General features: G+C 23.7%; 6 protein-coding genes across 8 annotated transcripts; 3 read left to right on the forward strand and 3 right to left on the reverse strand.

Annotated features, from left to right (window-relative positions):
- The first annotated feature begins 75 nt into the window (after positions 1 to 75).
- Positions 76 to 1,964, forward strand: LOC122852764 (growth hormone-inducible transmembrane protein-like). Its single transcript, XM_044152751.1, has 5 exons — positions 76 to 260; positions 435 to 669; positions 883 to 994; positions 1,118 to 1,750; positions 1,848 to 1,964. The coding sequence occupies exons 2-5, from the start codon at positions 474 to 476 to the stop codon at positions 1,933 to 1,935; spliced, it is 1,029 nt and encodes a 342-aa protein (XP_044008686.1). The 5' UTR covers positions 76 to 260; positions 435 to 473; the 3' UTR covers positions 1,936 to 1,964.
- Positions 1,807 to 5,709, reverse strand: LOC122852763 (TBC1 domain family member 25). Of its 2 annotated transcripts, XM_044152750.1 has the most exons (7): positions 5,519 to 5,709; positions 5,156 to 5,371; positions 4,982 to 5,091; positions 4,800 to 4,895; positions 2,809 to 4,728; positions 2,574 to 2,746; positions 2,314 to 2,540 (listed from the first exon to the last, which is right to left on the reverse strand). In XM_044152750.1, the coding sequence occupies exons 2-7, from the start codon at positions 5,195 to 5,197 to the stop codon at positions 2,323 to 2,325; spliced, it is 2,559 nt and encodes an 852-aa protein (XP_044008685.1). In that variant the 5' UTR covers positions 5,198 to 5,371; positions 5,519 to 5,709; the 3' UTR covers positions 2,314 to 2,322. The 2 variants fall into 2 exon arrangements, with proteins under 2 accessions (XP_044008684.1, XP_044008685.1); XM_044152749.1 differs by having other exon boundaries at positions 1,807 to 2,746; positions 5,519 to 5,688.
- Positions 5,710 to 6,156: 447 nt separating this feature from the next.
- Positions 6,157 to 10,240, forward strand: LOC122852766 (equilibrative nucleoside transporter 1-like). Of its 2 annotated transcripts, none has more exons than XM_044152752.1 (11): positions 6,157 to 6,303; positions 6,995 to 7,114; positions 8,179 to 8,299; positions 8,390 to 8,471; positions 8,548 to 8,672; positions 8,750 to 8,895; positions 8,999 to 9,084; positions 9,167 to 9,313; positions 9,400 to 9,699; positions 9,771 to 9,976; positions 10,064 to 10,240. In XM_044152752.1, exons 2-11 carry the CDS (start codon positions 7,021 to 7,023, stop codon positions 10,185 to 10,187), a joined length of 1,431 nt encoding a protein of 476 aa, XP_044008687.1. In that variant the 5' UTR covers positions 6,157 to 6,303; positions 6,995 to 7,020; the 3' UTR covers positions 10,188 to 10,240. The 2 variants fall into 2 exon arrangements, with proteins under 2 accessions (XP_044008687.1, XP_044008688.1); XM_044152753.1 differs by lacking the exon at positions 6,157 to 6,303 and adding an exon at positions 6,417 to 6,595.
- Positions 10,234 to 13,303, reverse strand: LOC122852767. Its single transcript, XM_044152754.1, has 5 exons — positions 13,085 to 13,303; positions 12,907 to 12,993; positions 12,541 to 12,807; positions 11,895 to 12,053; positions 10,234 to 11,799 (listed from the first exon to the last, which is right to left on the reverse strand). The coding sequence occupies exons 1-5, from the start codon at positions 13,158 to 13,160 to the stop codon at positions 11,651 to 11,653; spliced, it is 738 nt and encodes a 245-aa protein (XP_044008689.1). The 5' UTR covers positions 13,161 to 13,303; the 3' UTR covers positions 10,234 to 11,650.
- Positions 13,304 to 17,652: 4,349 nt separating this feature from the next.
- Positions 17,653 to 20,177, forward strand: LOC122852768 (TBC1 domain family member 20). The gene is made up of 5 exons (XM_044152755.1): positions 17,653 to 18,323; positions 18,415 to 18,658; positions 18,725 to 18,928; positions 19,007 to 19,226; positions 19,316 to 20,177. Exons 1-5 carry the CDS (start codon positions 18,017 to 18,019, stop codon positions 19,619 to 19,621), a joined length of 1,281 nt encoding a protein of 426 aa, XP_044008690.1. The 5' UTR covers positions 17,653 to 18,016; the 3' UTR covers positions 19,622 to 20,177.
- Positions 20,178 to 20,190: 13 nt separating this feature from the next.
- On the reverse strand, positions 20,191 to 22,670 carry LOC122852769 (phospholipase A2 group XV-like). Its single transcript, XM_044152757.1, has 6 exons — positions 22,132 to 22,670; positions 21,877 to 22,019; positions 21,566 to 21,800; positions 21,034 to 21,433; positions 20,847 to 20,969; positions 20,191 to 20,762 (listed from the first exon to the last, which is right to left on the reverse strand). The coding sequence occupies exons 1-6, from the start codon at positions 22,232 to 22,234 to the stop codon at positions 20,540 to 20,542; spliced, it is 1,227 nt and encodes a 408-aa protein (XP_044008692.1). The 5' UTR covers positions 22,235 to 22,670; the 3' UTR covers positions 20,191 to 20,539.
- Between the last annotated feature and the right edge of the window lie 28 nt (positions 22,671 to 22,698).

Here is a 22,698-nt window from a genome sequence, read left to right on the forward strand (position 1 = left end):
ATTTCGACTAAAGTTATATTTAAATTTTAGAACTTTGTTCTGTACGAATTTTCACGATGGCGCTACAGTCTAGTCGAGACTAGAGTAGCAACTCTCTAGCTTTATTTTGTTCTATGTACATACATATGCATATGTATTTATATACATACACAACGTCACACATTGCACATTGACATTGCACACATTGTAATTCGTGACATCGAACAGTCGAGAGCGGTCGAGATCAAACATTTGGAGAAAAACAAAAGAAATTGCATCATGTGAGTTATTTAGCTTATTTTATTAAATTTATCCTCTAATTAAAAATTGAATTTTCTCTACAAATTTAATTTTTATCTTATTTTACAATATAACCAATCTATTGCAATATACAATTTTTTTCTACCATAAAATAACAACTTGATTTTATATAAAATTATTTCTCGAATTTTCAGAATATTGATTAAAACTTTATTTAAAAAAACAACATAAAAATGATGCTAGCAAGAGTTTGTCGAGCAACAATTTCGTCTCAAGTAACATCCTTGTTGAAGGCACCAGTTGTACCAAGGATTAATAAATTTCAACCTAAACGTCTTTATTCCAGTAATGGAGGTTCAACTTATGCACGTTCAGCAAGAGCGGCAAGAGCTGAAGCTGAGAGTTTATCTAGACCTGCAGGTGAAACAGGTAATTTATTATTCTAGAACATTCATTAATTAAGTATTACTCATTGTGCATTGTCAAATATTGCAATGAATATAATAACAATGTTGCTAAATTTTTGCAACAAATTGCATCATCTTTTTAACCAAAAAAAATATATATTATTTATTTAAATTAATTTTAATTTTCATAAAACAATAGTATTTACATTTACTAAATAATTTTTTTTTTCTTTAGCTTTTAATGTAGGCAAAGGCTTTGCTGCTGGTGGTGCTGCAATTGGTCTTGGAGCTTTGTGTTATTATGGAGCTGGTTTGTCATCAGCCACTGGTGCCATAGATCATGCTGCGTATGTATTTTTAAAAAATTAACATTCACATATTAATTATTTTAACTTGAAATTAAAATATTAATTTTTTGTTTTCAATATATTTGTAAGGTTATTTAATGAAAAAAAAAAATTAATTTACAGATTTTGGCCTGAATATGTTAAGGAACGAATTCAAACAACCTACATGTATTTTGGTGGTTCAATAGTAATCAGTACAGCATCAGCAGTTGCATGCTTGCGTTCACAAGCATTAATGAGATTCCTTAGTAGTGGTGGTCTTGTTGCTTTTGGTATTTCAGTGGCAGCAATGATTGGAACAAGTGTACTTGTAATGAGTTTACCATACAAAGAAGGTTTTGGAGCTAAACAAATGGCTTGGATGTTACATGCTGGCACTGTTGGTGCTTTTCTTGCTCCAATATCATTTTTCGGTGGACCATTAATTTTAAGAGCAGCATGTTATACAGCTGGTATTGTTGGTGGTTTATCTGCAGTTGCTGCATGTGCACCAAGTGATAAATTTTTAAATATTGGTGGACCACTTGGAATCGGTTTGGGTGTTGTGTTTGCAAGTTGTGTTGGTAGTATGTTTTTACCACCAACAACAGTACTTGGATCTGGTTTACATTCAATAGCTTTATATGGTGGTCTTGTTTTATTTTCAATGTTTTTACTTTATAATACACAACGTGTTATTCGGGATGCTGAAACTCATCCAGTTGCATATCGTAAATATCAAGGAAATGCAGTCAGGGCTTTTGATCCAATTAATCAGTAAGTTTTTTATTTATTTATATAAATATAAGATGAAATTATAATTTATTAATATATTTTTTTATTCCTTTTTTTTTTTTTGTTTATTTTTATCTAGTGGTGTAGCAATTTATATGGATACTGTCAACATCTTCATCAGAATTGTACAAATTCTTGCTATGAGTCAAAATGGAAAACGAAAATAAATAATTTTATCTAACTTTGTATTAATTTTTTTTCTATATTCAACACATTCAAAATTAATTAAAAATTTTTTGTTTTATTATGTAGAAATGAAAATAAATAACAAGTAAATTCATCTTAACTATAAAACTAAATTTTAGTTGTAAATAAAAACAACATGATTAAAAATAAAAATGTAAACGATATTATTTATGAATAAATTAAAATAAATTATTTATAATAATAAGTCTATTAACAATCTATTGTTCTGTTATGTCTTTTGGCCTTAGGAAATTATTGGAATTGTTGAATTTAAAAGAAAAACAATTCAAAATTAATACAGCATCAAGTACAATTAACCTTGTGGTACTTGATGCAATTATTATTACGTTTTTATTTTTATTAAATATTTAAACACTGATATAATCAGGTCTTCCAGGTGCTGAATATCTTCTAAGATATCCAGCAAATAATTGTCTAGCTTGATTTAAAACACGTGTTACATTGTGACGACGTACCATTTTATCAAAATGCATTGCCATTTCATTGTAATCCATTTGATTACGCATTATAAAATCACGATGTTGAATTAATAATGTTATACATAGAATCATAAGAAATGGATTACCACCACCAAATTCAGATGGTGGTGGTAGTGTACCATCATTACTTGTTGTTGTTGTTGTTAATTGTTCATCACTTGTACCAGCTGTAATTAATGCTGTTAATTCAGTTGCTTCTTCACCTTGTTCTTGAGTTGTTGGTACAATTGTCTCGGCAATTGTTTGACTCTGTCGCCAGCTATCTCCATCACTTTCAGATGCTGATAATGATCTGTGAAAAAAATAAATTAAATATAGCAATAGAAATTATTTAAAAGCTTGCTATTTTTTTACCTAATTGCTTGCTTTAGTAGTCTTATTGGAGTTACTGATTTAATACCATTTTCATCTTCCATTATTTCACCATCATATTCAAGTTCAGCTTGTTCATCAGGTGTTGTTGTACGAGATGAATTTTTTCTCAACTCCATAGCATGTAATGGATTTTCCCAAACAAATACATCAGCTGCTGGACTAAATTTTTCAACTTGACCATTAATTATTTCACTCTCATTATTAATTGGTATATCTAAATTAATATTATTTTTTTTAATAAAATTATCACTGTCTTCATCAAATTTTGTTTCATCTGGATCTTGTGATTGTCCAAATACTTGTCTATCAAGTAATTCAAGCTCAAGTCTTAATTCACGTGTCATTGATGTTGTCATTGGAAAAAAATCAGTTTGATCATCTGGTGAACCAGCATCATCATCACCACGTATAACACGTATAACACCACTTTCACTTGATACACGTCGTAATTCACGTTCATCACTTGGTCCAACTTTACTACGATTTAAACTTGTAAAATTTAAAAATTCATTTAAATTTTTAACAACACGTGCACATTTTTTTTCACTCTCAGTTTGTTGTTGTTCATTTATTTTAATATCATTACTGCTAATATTATCACAATTATTATTTAAATTTGTTTTTATTGTTTCATCAATTGTATGATTTTTTTTTGAGCTTATATCTTCATCAACAGTTAAATAATTTGAGCTATTTTCAATGCTACTTGGTTCTTCATGATTAATTATATCATCACAATGTAAATTTTTTTTTTTTCCACTTGCAATACTTGCTGATGAACTTAAACGTCTTATTGCACATACTTTGGTATATGCATTTTCTCTAATATGTTTAACATTTGGACTTGGTGGTGGTGATGGTGGTGGAAATGGTATTTCAGCTAATGATAATTCACCATTTGGTGGTGATGCTGGTAATGCTGCCCATAATACTTCTAACATTCTTAATGCATCATCAAGTGCAAATTCACGTTTCATTTCTAGCAATAACCAACGATAACAAAATAATAAATCATCAGCTTGATGTGATTTTAAATAATAATAAAAATCAGGATCATAATATTGTAAACCTTCAGCAAGATGTGTAAATTTTTTAGTCATTGATATACCATCAAGCATAAAATTATCTTTTAAACGACACATTAATGCACACAAACAAATATATGCTTGTGCTTCATCTCTCATTGTAACAAGTAATGGTGATGCTAAATCACTCATACCTTGACAATAACTAACACTTGGATGATTTAATGCATATGTTGTTAATATATTAAATAAACTTGCTGTATTTTGATTATCATCAGAACCACCATAAAATTTATGATGTCTATCTGTTCTAAGTACATCTTTTCTTACCATACTTGTAACATAACTTAAATCACCAATATTTTTACCTTTTTGTATTAAATTACGCCATCTTTCTCTTAATGTTTGATATTCATGAGCTTTTTTTTTCATATAATCCATTCTTTCTTTACCTGACATACCATCAGGATATACATTTAATATATGTTTCCATACAACTTTACGTAAACTTGGTTCAATACCACCAAAATAAATAACAGCACGTAATTCTTTTGAATGTATAACTTGTCCAATTGGATCTAAAAAACGACGAAATTCAGCATCAGTTAATGGTGGTCTTGGTGGTTGTATATTTTGTTGATTTGTTTCATCACTTAAATTTCCAAGTGCACGTTGTACTAAATTTAATGTTTTTTCCATTTTATTCATTATTAAACCAGGAAGTTTTTGAGTTTTATAATTATATGGAAATAATGAATCTTGTTGTCTTGTTGTTATATCTTGACTATTATTTTGTTCCCAATCACAATCACAATCACCAGATTCACCAAATGGTTTTAAATTTACTTGAAGATATAAATATGGTTCTGAAGCACTATATAAAACAAATAAACAAATCCATTTATTTATTATAAAAATTATTTGCTAAATATAATTCAAGTTTACCTGATAAATGCTGCATCCAAATCCCAATCAGAAAGTAAAAATAAATATGTTTCTGTTCCATAATCATCAATTGCTCTGTATGATATTGTAAAATCACTGAAATTTTTTCAAGTTACTATTAAAACAGGTACATTCAAAGTATTAATATTATTATTAATTACTATTTTTTAAAATTAAATTACCCTTTAATGTCAAATGCTTTTATCAGTATACTTTGTAATACTTCAATTGATGTTATTTGTGGATCAACACTGAATTTTCTATACTCTGGTTGATGTCTTGTTTCACACTTCTAACAAAAAATTTTATAATTAATTTTATTATTCATAAAATTTAATTATTTTTTTTATTATTACCTTAACTTTTACACGTACAGCTTCTCTTGGTGATCCAAACATTTTGAATAATCTTTTTTATTTTCTTTAGATTAATTTTTTAACAACACTATTATCATATAAAATAATAATAGTTTTTATTGAATAATAATAAAATACAATAGTTGCAAAATTTTGTTATAATCTTGATCATTTTTGGTAGTTAATTAGCTGGCAAATTTTTTCATTCATCTCAATCTGAAATATAGTTAAACAATGGTGAATTAAAATAGCTATTGAATAATAAAATGAATGAATGAATTGGCAGGATTAAATCAATATCAACAAAAAGGTGTGTGATAAAGAAAAAAAAAAAATGATAATAATTAGAGTAAGGTTACTTACAATTCATATATATTTCAATTTGAAATATTATTTTTATTAAAGTTTATACTTGGTTGATTGTTAAATCTATTATTTACGTTTGATTACTTTTAATAAATTTTTATTTATCTTATTTTTTGGAGTGCAATTGATATCACAGCTGCGCGAGTACATGTATCTTTACCATATGTTTTTTCTTTTTTTTTGTAAATAAAGAAAAAAAAAAATTTATTTTTTGTTGTGTGTGTGTGTGATAACGAATAGTTCGACAGTCGTAAAAAGATGGCGTACTTTAATTCATTAAAATTTGAAAAGACAATAAAATTATTCAACTGGAAAAGAAATTGTTGTAATTATTATTATTTTTTATAAAAATAATAACAATTATAACTGATTTCTCAATTTGTAATTATAAAAACTATGCAAATAATAATTTGACATTTAAAATGATTTGATAATTATATTTTAATTGGATAAAAATATAATAAATTACACCGTAAATTTAAAAAACATAAAATTTAATTTTTTCCAACATTTTTCAACAACTTTTACATCGTAGAAATTTTTATTTAGCGCTATAATTAATTTAAATACTTCCCGCGAGTATTGCCAGTACAGTCGCGCCTCTTATTGTTAAAAATAAGAGCTATTTTTCTATAAAAAAAAAAAATACCGACAGTGTGTCTGGCCTGGTCTAGAGGTGAGCATGAGCAAAAACTTTAATTGTGCAAAATTGTGACTTTGTGAGCAACAATCAACAAAGTGCGGTGTCTTAATTGTCACGGATTATGAACTTTATTTAGAACGTAAGTATTATTAATTATTATCTAAAATAAATAATATAATTTATGAACTTTATTTATTTATATAATCTATGAATTTAGTAATATAAATAATTTTTTAAACAAAATTTTTGCAGTAAATGCGCATTGAATAAAAAAAAAAAAAATGATAGGAACCATGTGGATTTGACCATAGCGACCTTCCTCGGCATGTTTTTGTACGAAAATTTATTTGATTATTATTTCGTCGTCGAAATCAAATTCTTTTTTGGGAATTTGGACCGCAGTTTATTCAATGTCCTCGTGTCAAGCTCATGTAAAATTACTCCAATATATTAATTTTTTTTATTAACTTTAAAAAAACGCGATAATTATTTTAAAAATATTCATAAAATTGATAAAATTTTATTATTGAATGATTAATTTAATTTTTATCTTAATTTTTATGTGTCACAGCGATTATTTAGAATTTAAAGCTTAAAAAAAAAACATAACACTGGATTTATGTTATATATATTTTTATATTATCTTATTCCGGTTTTTTTAAATATCATTTTTATTTTTTTTTTGTTCCCATCATTCTTTGTGTATTTTTATTTCTTTATTTGCATTTCTTTATTTCATTTTTTTTTGCTTATTTTACAAACACGTTTTTCTTATATGTATATATTTTTTTTTGTCTGGTTCTTTAATATTTGTCATAAAATGATTTCAGAATAAAAAATAAAACAAATCACAAGAATGTCTGAGAGTTATAAAAAACGTGATACTGAAGAGGTTGTTGAAGAGCAGACACTGGTTAAAGAGACCAATGGAACACGAATTGTTGCAAAGGGTAAATTTAAAAATAATATTATTTATCATTATCAATTTAAATGTTTACATTAATAATTATATTTTATTGTTTATCAATTTTATTATTTACATTTACTCATTACATTTTCATTCCTTCAATTTTTTTTTTTTCCTCTTCAAGTTTAAAAAAAAAAAAATAATAATCAACCAGTTGATTGGAAAAAAAAAAAATCTTTTTTTTTTTTTTATCTATGATGAATTTTTATATATTTTTTTTTTGATTAACATGACAGCCACACCTAGGCTTGTACAAAATTTTATTCAAATTTATCGCCTCAAAGAAAAAAAAAAAAAAATAGAAATTTTATTTTAAAAATTTTTAGTTTTTTTTTTATTTATTTTTATTCTCAGGTAAAAAAATTGACGGGCTTTAATTTATTATCTTATCACTGATAATATACTCAACTATCGTACTTTTCAATAAAAAGTTTTAAAATAAATAATTATCATTATTTATTTATATATAATTATAAAAAAAAAAAAAAAAAATTTCATATTTAAAATAAGAAAATAATAATTATATAAATTCGGCTTTATCATTTTGTTGACGAGCTTATTTTAAATATATATACTTCGTATTATTAGTATATTTTATTTATGATTAAAATAAACTTGGCATAAAGAATGAATAGATATGATTATACTACTATCAACCGGTTCTCAAACGTTATAATGATTAGTACGCAAAAATAAATAAAATAAAAAACAAGTTTTTTTTTAAATATTTTATTATAAAATTATTTAAATATTCAATTGACATTTGAATTAATCAACATCTTAAAAGTTATTTAACGCTCAATGAAACATAAAAAATTTTTTAATTAAATTAAATTATGTAAGTTGATCTAAAAGATCTTACCATTTACAAATTTATCCGTGTGAATAAAATTAAATGTTTTATAATTGACTGCTCATTGTTGTTCAATTAATCATATGATATGACAGTATTTATCAATAATTTAAATGACAAAATAGTATTATAATTATCTATTAAATTGCTTGATAATAAATTATATTAATAATAAATTTTATTTTGTAAAATAGCTAGTGAGTCAATGAGATTATCTCCTGGTTGGAAAAGAACCAATAAATCTGATGATGAATCCAACGGTAAAGATGGTGTCTTGGATCATAATGATCTTGATCTTAATCCACCAAATGATAGGTAAATAAATTCTCATATATTTATATTTCTTTAAAAAATAATTAATTAAATATAAATAAATATTTTAATGATGAATTTTTTAATTTTTAGAATGAAATTTCTTTACGTGACCATGGTACTTCATGGTATTGGAGTTCTTATGCCCTGGAACATGTTTTTAAATGCAAATGAGGTATATAATTTTTTGTTAAATTAATATTCTATTTAATAAAACATACAAATTAAATATATTAAATTTATTTTTATAGTATTTTCAAGATGTCAAGTTGAAGGACAATCTATATTTTAAATCTAATTACATGTTTTATCTTACATTGACTGCTCAATTGCCAAATTTATTTTTCAATTGGTTTAATGTATTTTTTTCAACTGGGTAAGTTAAATAATTATATTGTTTTTCTATAAAAAAGGACATAAACTTTTGTTATATTAAATTAATTTTATTTGTAGAGGAGATATTGGCAAAAGAATTGTTTGGGGTTTAGTTGTTGAAGCTGTTATATTTTTATTCACAATTGGAATGGCCATGGCTGATACTGAAAATCAAACAACATTATTTTTTTGGGTTACAATGGGATCTGTTTTTCTTTTAAATAGTAAGAAAAAAAAATTCTTTGTTTTGTTAATAATAATACTGTTTTTTTTTAATTAAAAACTAAATCTTATAAATGATATAATTTTTTACTTTTTGTTCATCAGCTGCAAACGGTATTTATCAAAATTCTATATATGGTATGGCTGCAAAATTACCGGGTAAATATACTGGAGCTATTGTTCTAGGATCGGTATGTATTTTAAGCCAAACAAAATAAATTATGATTAATCAAATAAATTTATCATTATTAATCTTTTATTAATATCTTACAGAATCTCAGTGGAATAATTGCAACAATCATTGGTATGATAACAAGAGGGATAACGAAAAATTACACATCTGCAGCAATATATTATTTTATAACAGCATTATTTGTTATACTTGCTTGTATTGATACTTATTTTTCACTTCCATTAAATGTAAGTTTAAAATACAAAATTTATTCAATTGTATATTTATAATAATTTGATTTTGTTGATTAAATTGTTTCCTTTTTTTTTTCCAGAAATATTTTAGATATCATGAACGTCTTGAAAAGAAACAACAAATTAAAACTGAAATTTCATCAAGAAAAGAAAAAATACCATTTTTGATGATTATTAAACAATGCTGGCTTCAATTATTATGTGTATTTTTACTTTTTTTCGTTACACTTACAATATTTCCAGGTATTCAAATGAATATTTTAAGACAAGAGGATTCAACTTTTTTTATTGACTCAAAAAAGTATGTAAATTTCATGTGCTTTTTATCATTTAATATAACTGCATTCCTTGGTAGTTTATTGGCAACTTTGGTTCAATGGGTAAGTTATTTTTTAAAATTTAATTTACAAATATAAATTGTCAATTAATTTGTTATTTATTTTATTTATAGCCAAGTAAAAAATATCTTATTGTACCAATAAGTCTTCGTCTTTTATACATACCAGCTTTTATGTTTTTCTGCAATTATGCACCACCTGATTTCGTAAGACATTTACCAATTTTATATCACAATGATTGGGTTTATGCTATACTTTCATTAACAATGGGTTTTTCAAGTGGTTATTTTTCATCACTTGCCATGATGAACTGTGGAAAGTACGTATAAAAATAAAACACTTATTTATTTTAAATTTCATTGTAAGATAATACATGTTTATTACATTAATATTTTATTTTTATTAGATGTGTTGAACCACGATATGCAACAGTAGCTGGTAAACTTGCTGGTGCTGCATTAAGTTCTGGAATTTTTGCTGGTATTTTAACTAGTATGGGAATACAAAAAGTCATGTTTTCCCCAAAATAAAATACACTTGTTTCAAGGAGAGAAAAAAAAAAAAAAAAACAAATAGTTCATTGTGAACTTTTATTTTTAAAATTACAATCAATTTTTTTTTTTAAATTCATTAATGGTAAACATTATTTGTCACTTTGACATTTTTATCAATTTATAAATAGTCATTTTTTTTTTTCTTTTAGAGATTAAAATTATTTACTACCGATAAACAATAGGTTTATTGAAATTCATATCAAATTTTTGAATTATTTTAATAGTAAATATTTTCATTTTATAATCAATTTTTATAGTCATTTAAATTTTTTATACGTGTCTTATTGAAATTAATATTTTTTACGCTGCCATATTAATCGCACACAAAAAAAGTCAGTTTTATCATTTTTATATTTTTATTATCGCATTGAAATTACTTGAAATTATTTTTGATTACTATACCAACCATTCAACTACCTCCTTTATACTCACTTTTAAAAATTTTAACGTTATTATTTATTTTTTAATTATTAATTAAATGAATCAGTCAAATTAAGATAGTACGTCTGTTAATTTAAATTTGTTTTTATAATTTTTCGTACTTTTGTTGATAAAATTTAAAATTTTCCTACATAGTTTTAATCATAGTATTATTGAGAATATATAATTGTAAATGATACGTTTTAAATACCAACTTTTAAATATTTCAATTGATATTTTTATAAATAGGCATTCTAAATTTTTTATTCTTAAATTATATTGTGGACGTACTAGCCTTAATAAACAAATTAAATTGAAATTAATCAATGACGATAATAAAAAATTAAAAAATAAATATCAATGTATAATAGCGATAAAACAAATATCAATTCTGATGTACAAGAATTTTTAAGATAAGTGAAATATTTTTGTATAACGTTAATTCGAAATTTGTTGAAAATAAAAGATAGAAAAATATATTCATTTTGTATTTGAATAATGTAATTATGATTATTTTATGAAATAAATTTTTATGACAAAATAAATGTAGACTCCTAATAAAATTGGAGAATACACATTTTAAAGAAATTATTTTTTTATTTAAAAATTGTTTTAAAAAAATTTGTAATTGCTTCGGCTTAGAGCCCCTGTTAGCAGCAGCATTTATAAAGTTAAATATTGAAAAAAATTAAATAGAGTTAAATAAAAAAAAATCTCAAAACGATTCAGGGGGTGTTGGTTTTAAAGTACAAAAAATTCGATAGATAATTTAATTTTTAAACACAACTTGAATGACATAGAATTTTTATTTATACTGATAAACATAAAAATTAAAACAATCGATAAAAAATGAAGTACAGAGCTTTTATTTAATTGTGTATTTTTTTTTTTTTTAGTACAAAGAAATTATTAAGACAATTAATATAATATTTAAAAAGTATATTAGCACCAACAGGTAGATTTCGGCTTTCTTTAAAATAATAACAATTGTTTATTATTAATTAATATCACTAATAAATTTATGGAAAAAGATCTGAGAATGGAATATTAATCAAAATATCATTAGCCATTTTTTTAAGACTTTCATTCCAGCTTTTTGCTGCGTATGGTAACATTCCTTGATAAAGTACTTGCCAATATTGGTTGACAAATTCAAGTGCTACCTTAGCTAAAAAAACAAAAAAAAGGAATTTTTAAAATTAAATTATATTCTATCTATTCAGCAGTTTAAAAAAAATTCTAAAAATAAATATTATTGCTTACTTAGAGCTTCATTTCCTCTGAATAAATTTGATGCCCACACTTTCATGCTGCCAACTTCTGGTGTTAATAGTACTTCATCTAAAATCCATCTGTCATTGACAATAGATCCTTCCATTTGTACTATTGATCTCACATTTTCCATGCTTACATTAAATTGTCCTGATAAAAAAAAAAAATTAATTTATTAAAAATTTATACAAATGTATTGATACTTTGATCAATATGTTAATTTAAAATATTTGCGTTGTCATTTAGCTGTAGTTGCTATTAACACAAGCAAATAAAAATTGCATAAAATTAAATATAATCGTTGTTAAATTACTGGCAATTTAAAATATATTAAAATAATTATTAATAATTCATTTGCAAAGAAAAAAAGTTAATTGAGCTGTTCTTAAGATTACACAACTGTAACATTTTCAAACTATAAAATAGTGCTTATCATATTGAAAAGAACGTAATAGAAAAACAAAAAAAAAACAGATGACATTGCACAGTTGTTAAATGACAGTTAATTTTTCCTTTTTTTTTTTTTAATTTTAATTAAAGATTTAATAAAAAACGTTAAATAATATTTCTTAAATATTTTAATATATATATTAAAATAGAAATTATTATTGTCATTTAATTTTTAAATTTTACAAACCTTTTCCATTGTGTCTAAGTGTACCAATTGATCCCTCAGCTTTGTAATCACCTTCTACAAGAACTTTTGGTACTGTAAAATCAATATCCAAACGGAAATGATTTTCACTATGATAAGGTCTAATTGAATGAAATTGAATTTTAGCTGCTCCATAAGATTGTACATTTTTAACAACCATTTTACCAGTAACTTCTCCCATTTCAAAATTAAAATGTTCAACTTCAGTTACAAATGGATCAAGTACTGGAATCTTGTATTCTGGAATACCTAAAATAATTCAACAAATATAATTAAATAAAAATAGCCAATAACAAAAGAAAACATCACTCGTATTAATTTCAATTATTAATAGAAAAAAATATTTACCCCGAACAAGTGTTGGCCAATTTTCCTGGAATGCCAATCTCAAACATGATGAATAATCATTAGAGTTTTTCGAGCATGTTTTCAAAGCTGATAAAGAAAAAATTCATGTATATATCAATAAACTTTAAACAATGAAATTATTTTTATAGAAAAAAAAATTAAAATAAAAATTACTTACAAGCTGGAAGTTCAGCATTGACAATTGAAATAACAACACTGACAACAGCAAGTAAAAAAAAACTTCCAAATGCCATGATGGCTAGAGAATAAATAAAACCACTGGATCAAAATTTAACGTAAAAAAAAAAAAAATTGAATGACTGTTTTAACTAAGATGAAAATCTCCATCGACTGGTAGGCACTTTATATAGATTTTCGAGCCCAAGGACATTGTGTCGTGTGCTGCGTTGCAAAATTGCATGTCATTAAACAGAGTATTATCAAGAGAATGGGGGATATCATATTAATGGGTAGGAGTAACATCTCACGTTAATTCAAAAGTTTAAATTAAAAAAAAAAGAAATATATAATTGATAATATAATAGTATTTACAATTTTTTTTAAAAATACCTTTTTTTATGGATTAAATATATATACTAATTGAAAAAAATAAAAAACGAAATGATATTGAAAATTTTCAAGGTAGAACATAAATTATAAATTTAATTTGATAATTATGTCGCAGTGTGAAATTATAATTTTGACCTTGTTGAATTTTATATATTATTTTTAAAAATTTAATATCAATAAAAATTTTATTGAATAGACACAAGTCAAGAACAAGTTTTTTTTGTTTATGATATTCTCCTCGATAATTGCTTGTTTATATTTTCAAATTTTTTTACAAATAACAATTTTTTTGTAGAATTTTTTTTGTTATATAATTATGGAAATAAAAAAAATAATACATAAATTAATAATTAATTAATATGATATTGAATTTTATAAATAAGTTTATGTGATTTAGAAAAAAACAAATGATCCTGGTAGAAAAAAAATTTATATATATTTATGTATAATAGTAGTTTAGATAGACTGATATATATTGGTAAAAAAAAAAAAATGGAGTTGTAGATACTCATAGATTTTATAATAATGTTTATGTTTATATCAACATTCACAATAGATAATTAATGTGTAAATAAATTCACATAATATTACGTTTTCCGCGTGTATGTGATAAAATATGTGATGAAGGTATGAAGTTGTCGTCCTTGTACATCTCATCAATAACTTTTTATTTTATATAATCAATTTTTCTATTTTTTAAACAGATATAATAAATAGGTGTTATTTATAACAATGAATCAAATAACAAAAAACTTGTTTGTTTAAATTAAAATGATTAATATTTTTGTTTGTTTTGAATTTTAAATTTTTTAAAATAATTTTAACAAACTGTTGTTTATTATTCAGATCTATAAAAAAAAATATACCTATATATAAATTTAAGAGTAAATTAAATATTTCGACACAATACTAATGCTTGGTTTTTTTTTTTTCAAAAATTTTTTCTATTTGCTGTAATTAAGACGAATTAAAAAGTGGAATGAGTAAGTTATGGCGCGAAGGATGATAGGACAAGTTTTTTTTGTATGGTAACAAGACGTAAATAAGTGGGACGTACGTTTTGATCGATATATATATATAAACTTTTATTACGATTGTAGCTAAATAAAGTGTAAAAAAAATTACTGAAAAAATGGCATGCATTTAAACGAGGACAGATTAGCACACACAACATGCTTAATGAATAGTTAACTTTAAAAAAGTACACAAGTGTTTTTTAGAAATTATAAATAATATATTTTTAATAATATTAAAAAAAAATATTAATTGTTAAAGATATAATATTATTTTAAAATTACAAATAAATTTATTTATTAATTATTAGTAATATTAGAATGTTGATATTTACAAATTTATTTAAACAATAAATAATGCTAGATTATTCTAAAAAATAAATCAAACAATAGAATGATTTACATCTTGTAATATCAACGCTTGATTATTCAACAAAGGCAACTCGATAATGTCCTTCTGCTACTTTTTCTGTATATAATAATTTTAATGGGAATAGAAAATTAAAAAAAAAAAAAACAAATCATTTATTCAAGAGATATCGTACATCTATTGATTGCTCGATGATGCGTATATTTACAAATTACAAAAGAATTTAAAATATCAACAAAAGACAGGTCAAGTACAAATTATTTTCTCATAATAATAAAAAGTATTTAAAATATAATAATGACAATGATTTTTTACTATTTATATATTTGATTATCTTGAAAATTTATTCCAAAAAATAAAAACCATTTTTCAATTCATTTTATATTTAAAAATTTATTTGATTGTTATGATTTAATTTTGTAACAACTAAAAAAGGTGATTTATATTTTGGTTCTTTTAAAATATCTTCAACAGATTGGCTAATAAAAGAAACTAAAATATATAATTTAATATTATTCAAACGTTTTCGTGTTAAATTTGCAGCAGATGATATTAATTCAAATGTTATTGACGTGTAGCTGACATTTAAATTTTCAATATCAGGTGAATTTAATAATATTTTTTCAATTGAATAATTAGTTATTGCACAATTACCAGAGCAATCAAGATATTTTAAATTTATAAATTTTTGTATTGAATTATCACCGATGAGCATACTTCCTCTTTGCATTTTAATATCCAAATAATATAAATTATTTAATTTTGATAATTTAACAATACCTTGATCAGTTATATTACTACAATATGAAAAACATAGGCTTACTAAATTTTGACATTGATTTGAAAGACTTTTAAGAAAATCATCATCAACATCAGATACTTTCATTAAATTAAGATACTTTAAATTTTTAAGTTGTAATATTAATTCAATACAATAACGATTTTCAAATTTACAATTTATTAGTTTTAAAATTTTTATATTATGTTTTTTACTTATGACTTTCATAAAATTTAAATTGACAATGTAATCCTCAATTGTAAGACTACATAATAAATTAAATTTTTCAAATATCTGTAAAAAGAAAAAACAAATTATAATTATATTTAAACAATTTAATAAGTAAAAAATAAATTAATAATATTTTTTATAAATTACCGGTGATGAAAAGTTAATTATTAAATTGTAATCTGTAATATCAGCTTCTTTATCACCACGATGAAATGCAATTGTAGCTGCAGTCTCAGAAATATCTTGAATTTCTTCAAATAAATTATCTGGTATTTCATAAAGATTTCTAATTTCAAGTACCCTTAGTTTTTTCATATTTGAAAATACACCACGACAATCATTTGCATTGTAAGCCATTAAACCAAGAGACAATTCATCGAGATTTAGACAATTTTCATTGACAATTTTTAGTATTCTTGAATCACAAATAGAAGTGATTGATAATTTTTTTAAATGTGGTCCACATCGAAGTAGAATATTTCTTGTATACAACAGCTCTTGAATTCTAGACATGTTGAGTGATGGAGGCTTCATTATAACTGCAACTTTTTCATGTTCCCAAGCTTGATTTTTACTCAATTCTCTCCAACGTTTACAGACTAAAAAATTATTTTAATAATTATTAAATGTAATATTTAAAAACCTTATTATTTTTTTGAAGGATCTTTGTTTTTTTTTTTTTTTACCTGATTCAACTACAATTCTATCATGTTGATCTAGATACTTGAATATTTTTACAAGCCATTTATCATCAAGCCAATAAATATTTTTTTTCGTATGCAATTCTACCCATACTTGGGTTGTATCATTAATATCATTGTAATCGTCCATTCTTTTATATTTTTTTATAAATGATAAACATGATGAATTAGTATTACCCATTGAAATATTTTAATAAAAATAATGTAAAAATTGTCTGAGAAAAAAAACAACAACGTGTCAAAACTGTGACGTGATAAAGGAATTATATTTTTTATTTTATTTTTTAACTATTATCACACACTTTAACAAAACTAGACTATAAAAAATATTAAAAATAATATTTATTATAAAATTTATAAAAAAAATAAATTAATATATAATATGCTGTGAAAAAAAAAACAACAGGTTAACAATATTGTTAGCTAATATATTTATAAACTCACTAATGACCACACAGTTTTTTTTTTTGTTGATAAAAAAAAATAACCGAAACTTGATGATAATTTTTTGTCATCATTTCTAAAAATAAACTAATAATAACTTTGAGATTTAGGAGGACAAATAACACCTAATCCTTATCAGTGGTTTTTTTTTTTTTCTTTTTCTTTTTTTATAAATTTATTTCTGACTATGCAGCTTTTAAAAATGAGTATTGTATTTTATTTTTTTTGTCCTTTTATAAGAAAATAATAAATAGAAAATTTTAAAAAAATTAAAGAAGTTAATTGTAGGTCTTTTTTATGCTTTACAATAATTTGTTTATTTTATTTTTTTATCTCATTTAGAGACGGAGAAATTGAAAGCATAAAAAAAAGAAAATAATCCAGTGTTAAATAATAATTACAAGCATTTATTGTTAATTTATAAAATTAAATAATTAAGACAACTATAAGTTGTTATAATTTTTTACTAAAATTGTTTAAAATATCGGTCTATTTTAAGATTTAAAAAACCCATTTTAGTGACATCTCTTATCTTGTAATTGCAAACAAGAAATAATTAGAGCTGACATCTATTATAATTAAAATAAATCCACAAATGTCAAATACTAAAAATCACGTGATTACAAATTTTCTTTCTTCATTCTATCTTTTTCTTTCTCATCATTTTGACATGAGATGCAATGATAAAAAAAAAAACTGACGAAACAAAATAAAAAAAACAGTCAACAATGCCTGTCATAAGAGAAAATAAGTGATAACATAAATTAAAAACAGATTGCAATAACAAATATGTCAAAATTAAAGTTTATTTAAATAACAAAATTATGTGGTAAATAATTCATGAAAAATTATTAACGTTGACGTTTAACCATCCAACAAAAAATCATGTGTCACTGTTTACTATGAATCATAAATATTTATTAGAAATAACTACGTGTAAAAAATCATTGATTGATAATTTAGAAAAATTTACAAAACAATTAATTAATTAATAAATAAAAAAATGGATAAAAATCAAGTATTAAATAATTATTCAAGAGTGCCATTAATGTCACTTGATGATTCTGAGCCAGCATGGAATAATGATGATGTGCCATGTATACCAAAATTATCAGAAATAAAACAATCAATAAGTAATGATAAAAATACAATATATGAAGAAATTAAATTAACTGATAATTATGATGACACTAAAAATTTAAGTCGTTTAGATAAATTAAAAATTAATGTTATACGAGAAAGAGTTACATCAAAATTATCATATGGTGATCTTAAATTACTTGGTTGCAGTAACCTTGGTCTTGTTACTGGTAAATATAATATTTAAATTAATTAATAATGTAATAATAAAAAATAATTACATCATATTTAATATAAAACAATTATTAATTTTTTTTCTAGATGATATAAGAAAAATTCTTTGGCCTCAATTATTAAGAATTGAAGGAAAAAACATTCCTAGTATTGATGAATTAAATGATATACATAAAAAAATACAAGATAGTGTTTATCAACAAATTTTAAAAGATGTTGCAAGAAGTGGTGGACATTTACCAGCTGATGCAAGTGAATTAGAACATGAAAAATTTCAAGATAAACTTGTTAAAATAATATGTTGGGTACTATACAGACATCCAGAATTAAAGTAAGTTTATTATTTAAATATAATTAAATTTATTTTTTATTATATTAATGATTATTTTAATTACAGTTATTATCAAGGTTACAATGATGTTGCAGCAACAATTCTCATTGTCATGGGTTTAGAAAAAGGTCTGTGTATACTTGAAAGGATAACACTTGAATTTTTAGAACGTTTTATGGAGCCAACAATGGAAAGAGTTAATCAAGAATTATTTTATATATTTGCATTATTAGAAAGAATACATCCAAAACTTTTGGAACATTTAGAAAAGTAATTAAACATTATGTTGCATTAATTATATATCTATTTTTATTTTACTAATATGTACTTTTTTTTTTGTACTTTTAGTGTTGAATTATTTCCTCATTTTGCTCTTGCTGAATACACAACATGGTATGCTCATAAATACGCTGAAAATCGTAAATTATTACATCGTTTATTTGATTTTTTTCTTGGTACACAAACTTTAATGCCATTGTATTTGAGTACTGTTATTGTTGCACATAGAGCAACTGAAATATTTAATACAACACCTGATATGGGACATACACATAAAGTTTTGTGTACAGTAAGTCAATTTATCAATTTGAAATGTTTGATATTAAAATTTAGTTGATTAATTAACAGCACATTCATGTTTTATTTTTATTTTTACAGCTATCAGATGATTTACCATTTGAAGAACTTTTAATAACAGCTAAAAATTTATACAGAGATTATCCACCAGATTCAATAAGTAATGATGTTTATGATTATGATCATAAAAGAAAAAGAAAAGAAAAAGAATGGAAAATAAAAGCTGAAAATAATAGAATTGAACGTGAAAGATTAAGAAAATTAAAAGTTGCTATTCCACAATCACGTATGCCATATCGTTTACGTAGTTACAGTACAATAACTGTTGTTACAATATTAGCTATTGGTATTTATGCATTTTTAAAAACTGGTACGAGCATCAACTGACATTAGCTTTATACTTGGCCTATTTATTTATCCTACTATAGCTATCTTTTAATTGTTATCCAAAGATACAATTCATTTTAATTGAAACAAGCATTTGAAAATACTTTTTTTTTCTTTTTTATTATATGGTTGATTTATTCATCCAAAAAAAATCATAGTCATTTGTTTTTCTACCCTTTTTTTTTTGAATTTATATAAGCTACTTTTTTAAAAAAATAAACAAACATTTTTCCTACGTAATTTCTCTTTTTTTTTTTTTTATGTCAATATGAAATATTTGTAATGAGTATACACAATGGTTATATAATTAAATTATTATATATATATAAAATTATGTGTATTGTAAAATAATATGAAGAATGAATGATTATTTATTGAACTGAAATTAAGATAGTACAATTCACTCAACATTATTGCCAAAGTGCAAGTTGTAATTTATGTTTATCAATAAAAAAAAAATATATATATATAAAAATAAAATTGAATGTTGCATTTGAACAAGCATCCAAAGAAAGCTGGGGAATATTTGCTAGTAAAAAATAATAATATCTAGAACTACAAGTAATTTTTGTTAATTATTTTTATTTATTATTATCACAATGGAAGAAAAAAAATTGTTCATTATAATGAATGATTTATTGACAAATGTCAAAGGAAGAGATATTATTATTGGACTGTCTTAGCACTTATTTGTTTTCTATTATATTTAATTATTTATTTACACAAAACGTAAGACAGATTTTTTAAAATAAAAAAATTAAACTATGAAAATTATAAAGTGAATAATATTATAAATAAAAAATTGTTTCTCACTGTAAATGAATGTAAAAAAAAATGTAAAATTATTGTTTTCAGCAAGAAAGAAGATAACGTAATAAATAATATCTCATGGCAAATAAAAAAAAATAAAAAATAAATCTAATTAGCACTCAAGACAGATTTAATGTACTGCAAAACATTTGGATTACGTAAAATTTCCATGTGATTTGTATTTGGAAATGGTTGATGATATATTTTTTGTTTTTGTTGATCTTTCCAGTGTAGACAACCCTCAAGACTTCTTTTATTAACAGTACCATCACCATCACCGTTAATAAGTTGAGGATATCCATCAATTGTAACACCTGGTTTGTAGTACAATCTAATAATTCAAATTGATAATTAATAAAAAAATAAATAGTTGTATTATTTATTTAATAAGATAATTAATTAAATATTAAATTACTTTTCAACTGTGTTCACAGCAATTCCATGTAGACAATGGATTTCAACACCAGGTGCTGAATAATCAGCTTGATATTTTTCAGTATCTTTTCTAAATTCCCAGGCATTTGGTACGTTAATATTTCTAAAAGAAAAAATTATATAATTTGTAATTTAATTTGATATATATTTTGTTTGTTTAAGCTCACATGAAATAATCTTGAAGATCAAGAAGTGTATAATTTTTTGTTGCTGTTTCAACAAGTACTTCAGTATTTTTCCAAAAATATTTTGATGGTAAAAGCCATCCTAAACTTGGACTTGTTATTTGTTGATCTTTTAATGTTCTTTCACGAAGTACATAAGTACCTAAATCATCACCAATTGCAAATACTTTAATTGCTTTAACAGAACCACCCCAAACAGCAGCAAGTGTTATTAATGAATTTATATATTTATTTTTCCATGCTGTTGTTTGTTGTTGAAGAAATAATAGACACATTGGTCCACCCATGCTGTGAGCAATAAGTGTAACTGGCTCATTATTATTCATAGAATATGTTTCTTCAACAAGTGCCTTGAGTTTAATGAAAAATTCTGCATTTTCATCTGTTAAAAAATGAAAAAACAAGAATATATAAATCAATAAAATAATGGTAAGTAATTTAATGTTGAAATAAAAATTTAATGCATGTAAAATAGCCAACTTAAATGCCGTAACAAGTTATGATGTATTCATACTTGGTGCTTTTCTAAAGTCATAAGGTGCCCCACGTAGTGATAAATTTCTTACATATCCCAAATCATTGACCAGCATATCACCAATATATCTAAAATATGAACCAGGTGATGCTTTACTTGGATCTAAATATTCAACAACAAATGGATCACCCCAACCTGGTATTTTAATATCAACACCAGCAGTATTTTTTGTTGTTCTTGTTACATTATTATATGTTAATTTCATATTATCAATCTACATAATAACAAAAAACAAATTTTATTAATTAATATTACCTTGTTAAAAAATTTAAATATATTTTAATACATACAAAACAATCGATTATTATTGGAACAAGAAGTTCAAGGTTCAGCCAAATATTAAAATAATCAGTTGATGTTTTTTCACAAAGATAATGAGGTACTGTTGTTTTATTTATTTTAGCCTCTACTTGACTTCCACCATCTCCTGGAACTTGAATTACAATAACAAAAATTAGTATTTAGATTATTAAAATTATTCTTCGAATATAAACAAAATGATTAATGCGTTCGTAGAATTTTGATGATAATAATAATACACATACCAAATATAACTGGTGATTTTTGTTTTCCTTTGAAATGCCATAACTGGACATTATCAATGATAAATAGTAAAATAATAATAATTGTAAAAATAAAAATTTTCATATTTCTTATTAATTATATTTAAATTTAAATTAAATTATGTTTATTTTTGATTATAGATTAGAGAGCAAGATAGAAATACAAGTCATAACTTTGATACACTTGGAGGACATTCACAATCAAACTATTGTCTGTCATTCAGCATCAACTTGACTTGTTGTTGCTTGTTGTTGTTGTACACATATACAACACACCAGTCAAACAAATATCAGCTGATTATTGAACAGTTTTTTTTTTTTCTGTTTGTTTATTTAATTAATGCATGAGAGAGAAAGAGAAAGAGAGAGAGACAAGTAACACAAATCTCAGTCGCCATTTCTAGCCGGAAATGACGTCACAGTTTTAACTTTTCCTGGACTTTTTTGGCTATTATGAGCTATTAATAATTCAACCAACTGATCAACAACATTGGTGTCAACATTTTCTTAATATTTATATTTAAATAAATCTAAAAATATCGAAATTGT

Source organism: Aphidius gifuensis, linkage group LG3 (assembly GCF_014905175.1).
Source record: "Aphidius gifuensis isolate YNYX2018 linkage group LG3, ASM1490517v1, whole genome shotgun sequence".
Lineage (NCBI taxonomy): Eukaryota > Metazoa > Arthropoda > Insecta > Hymenoptera > Braconidae > Aphidius > Aphidius gifuensis.

Coding starts and splice junctions, on each gene's coding strand:
- LOC122852764 (XM_044152751.1), top strand. CDS start 474: ATGATGCTAGCAAGAGTTTGTCGAGCAACAATTTCGTCTCAAGTAACA. Junction 670..882: donor TAGACCTGCAGGTGAAACAG/GTAATTTATTAT, acceptor TTTTTTCTTTAG/CTTTTAATGTAGGCAAAGGC. Junction 995..1,117: donor GGTGCCATAGATCATGCTGC/GTATGTATTTTT, acceptor ATTAATTTACAG/ATTTTGGCCTGAATATGTTA.
- LOC122852768 (XM_044152755.1), top strand. CDS start 18,017: ATGGATAAAAATCAAGTATTAAATAATTATTCAAGAGTGCCATTAATG. Junction 18,929..19,006: donor CTTTTGGAACATTTAGAAAA/GTAATTAAACAT, acceptor TTGTACTTTTAG/TGTTGAATTATTTCCTCATT. Junction 19,227..19,315: donor CACATAAAGTTTTGTGTACA/GTAAGTCAATTT, acceptor TTATTTTTACAG/CTATCAGATGATTTACCATT.
- LOC122852763 (XM_044152749.1), bottom strand. CDS start 5,197: ATGTTTGGATCACCAAGAGAAGCTGTACGTGTAAAAGTTAAG. Junction 4,896..4,981: donor AAAGCATTTGACATTAAAGG/GTAATTTAATTT, acceptor AAAAAATTTCAG/TGATTTTACAATATCATACA. Junction 4,729..4,799: donor TTGGATGCAGCATTTATCAG/GTAAACTTGAAT, acceptor TGTTTTATATAG/TGCTTCAGAACCATATTTAT.
- LOC122852767 (XM_044152754.1), bottom strand. CDS start 13,160: ATGGCATTTGGAAGTTTTTTTTTACTTGCTGTTGTCAGTGTTGTTATT. Junction 12,994..13,084: donor CAATGCTGAACTTCCAGCTT/GTAAGTAATTTT, acceptor TTTCTTTATCAG/CTTTGAAAACATGCTCGAAA. Junction 11,800..11,894: donor CAGAGGAAATGAAGCTCTAA/GTAAGCAATAAT, acceptor TTGTTTTTTTAG/CTAAGGTAGCACTTGAATTT.
- LOC122852766 (XM_044152752.1), top strand. CDS start 7,021: ATGTCTGAGAGTTATAAAAAACGTGATACTGAAGAGGTTGTTGAAGAG. Junction 7,115..8,178: donor AACACGAATTGTTGCAAAGG/GTAAATTTAAAA, acceptor TTTGTAAAATAG/CTAGTGAGTCAATGAGATTA. Junction 9,977..10,063: donor GCCATGATGAACTGTGGAAA/GTACGTATAAAA, acceptor TATTTTTATTAG/ATGTGTTGAACCACGATATG.
- LOC122852769 (XM_044152757.1), bottom strand. CDS start 22,234: ATGAAAATTTTTATTTTTACAATTATTATTATTTTACTATTTATCATT. Junction 21,801..21,876: donor CAATAATAATCGATTGTTTT/GTATGTATTAAA, acceptor GTTATTATGTAG/ATTGATAATATGAAATTAAC. Junction 21,434..21,565: donor TGACTTTAGAAAAGCACCAA/GTATGAATACAT, acceptor ATTTTTTAACAG/ATGAAAATGCAGAATTTTTC.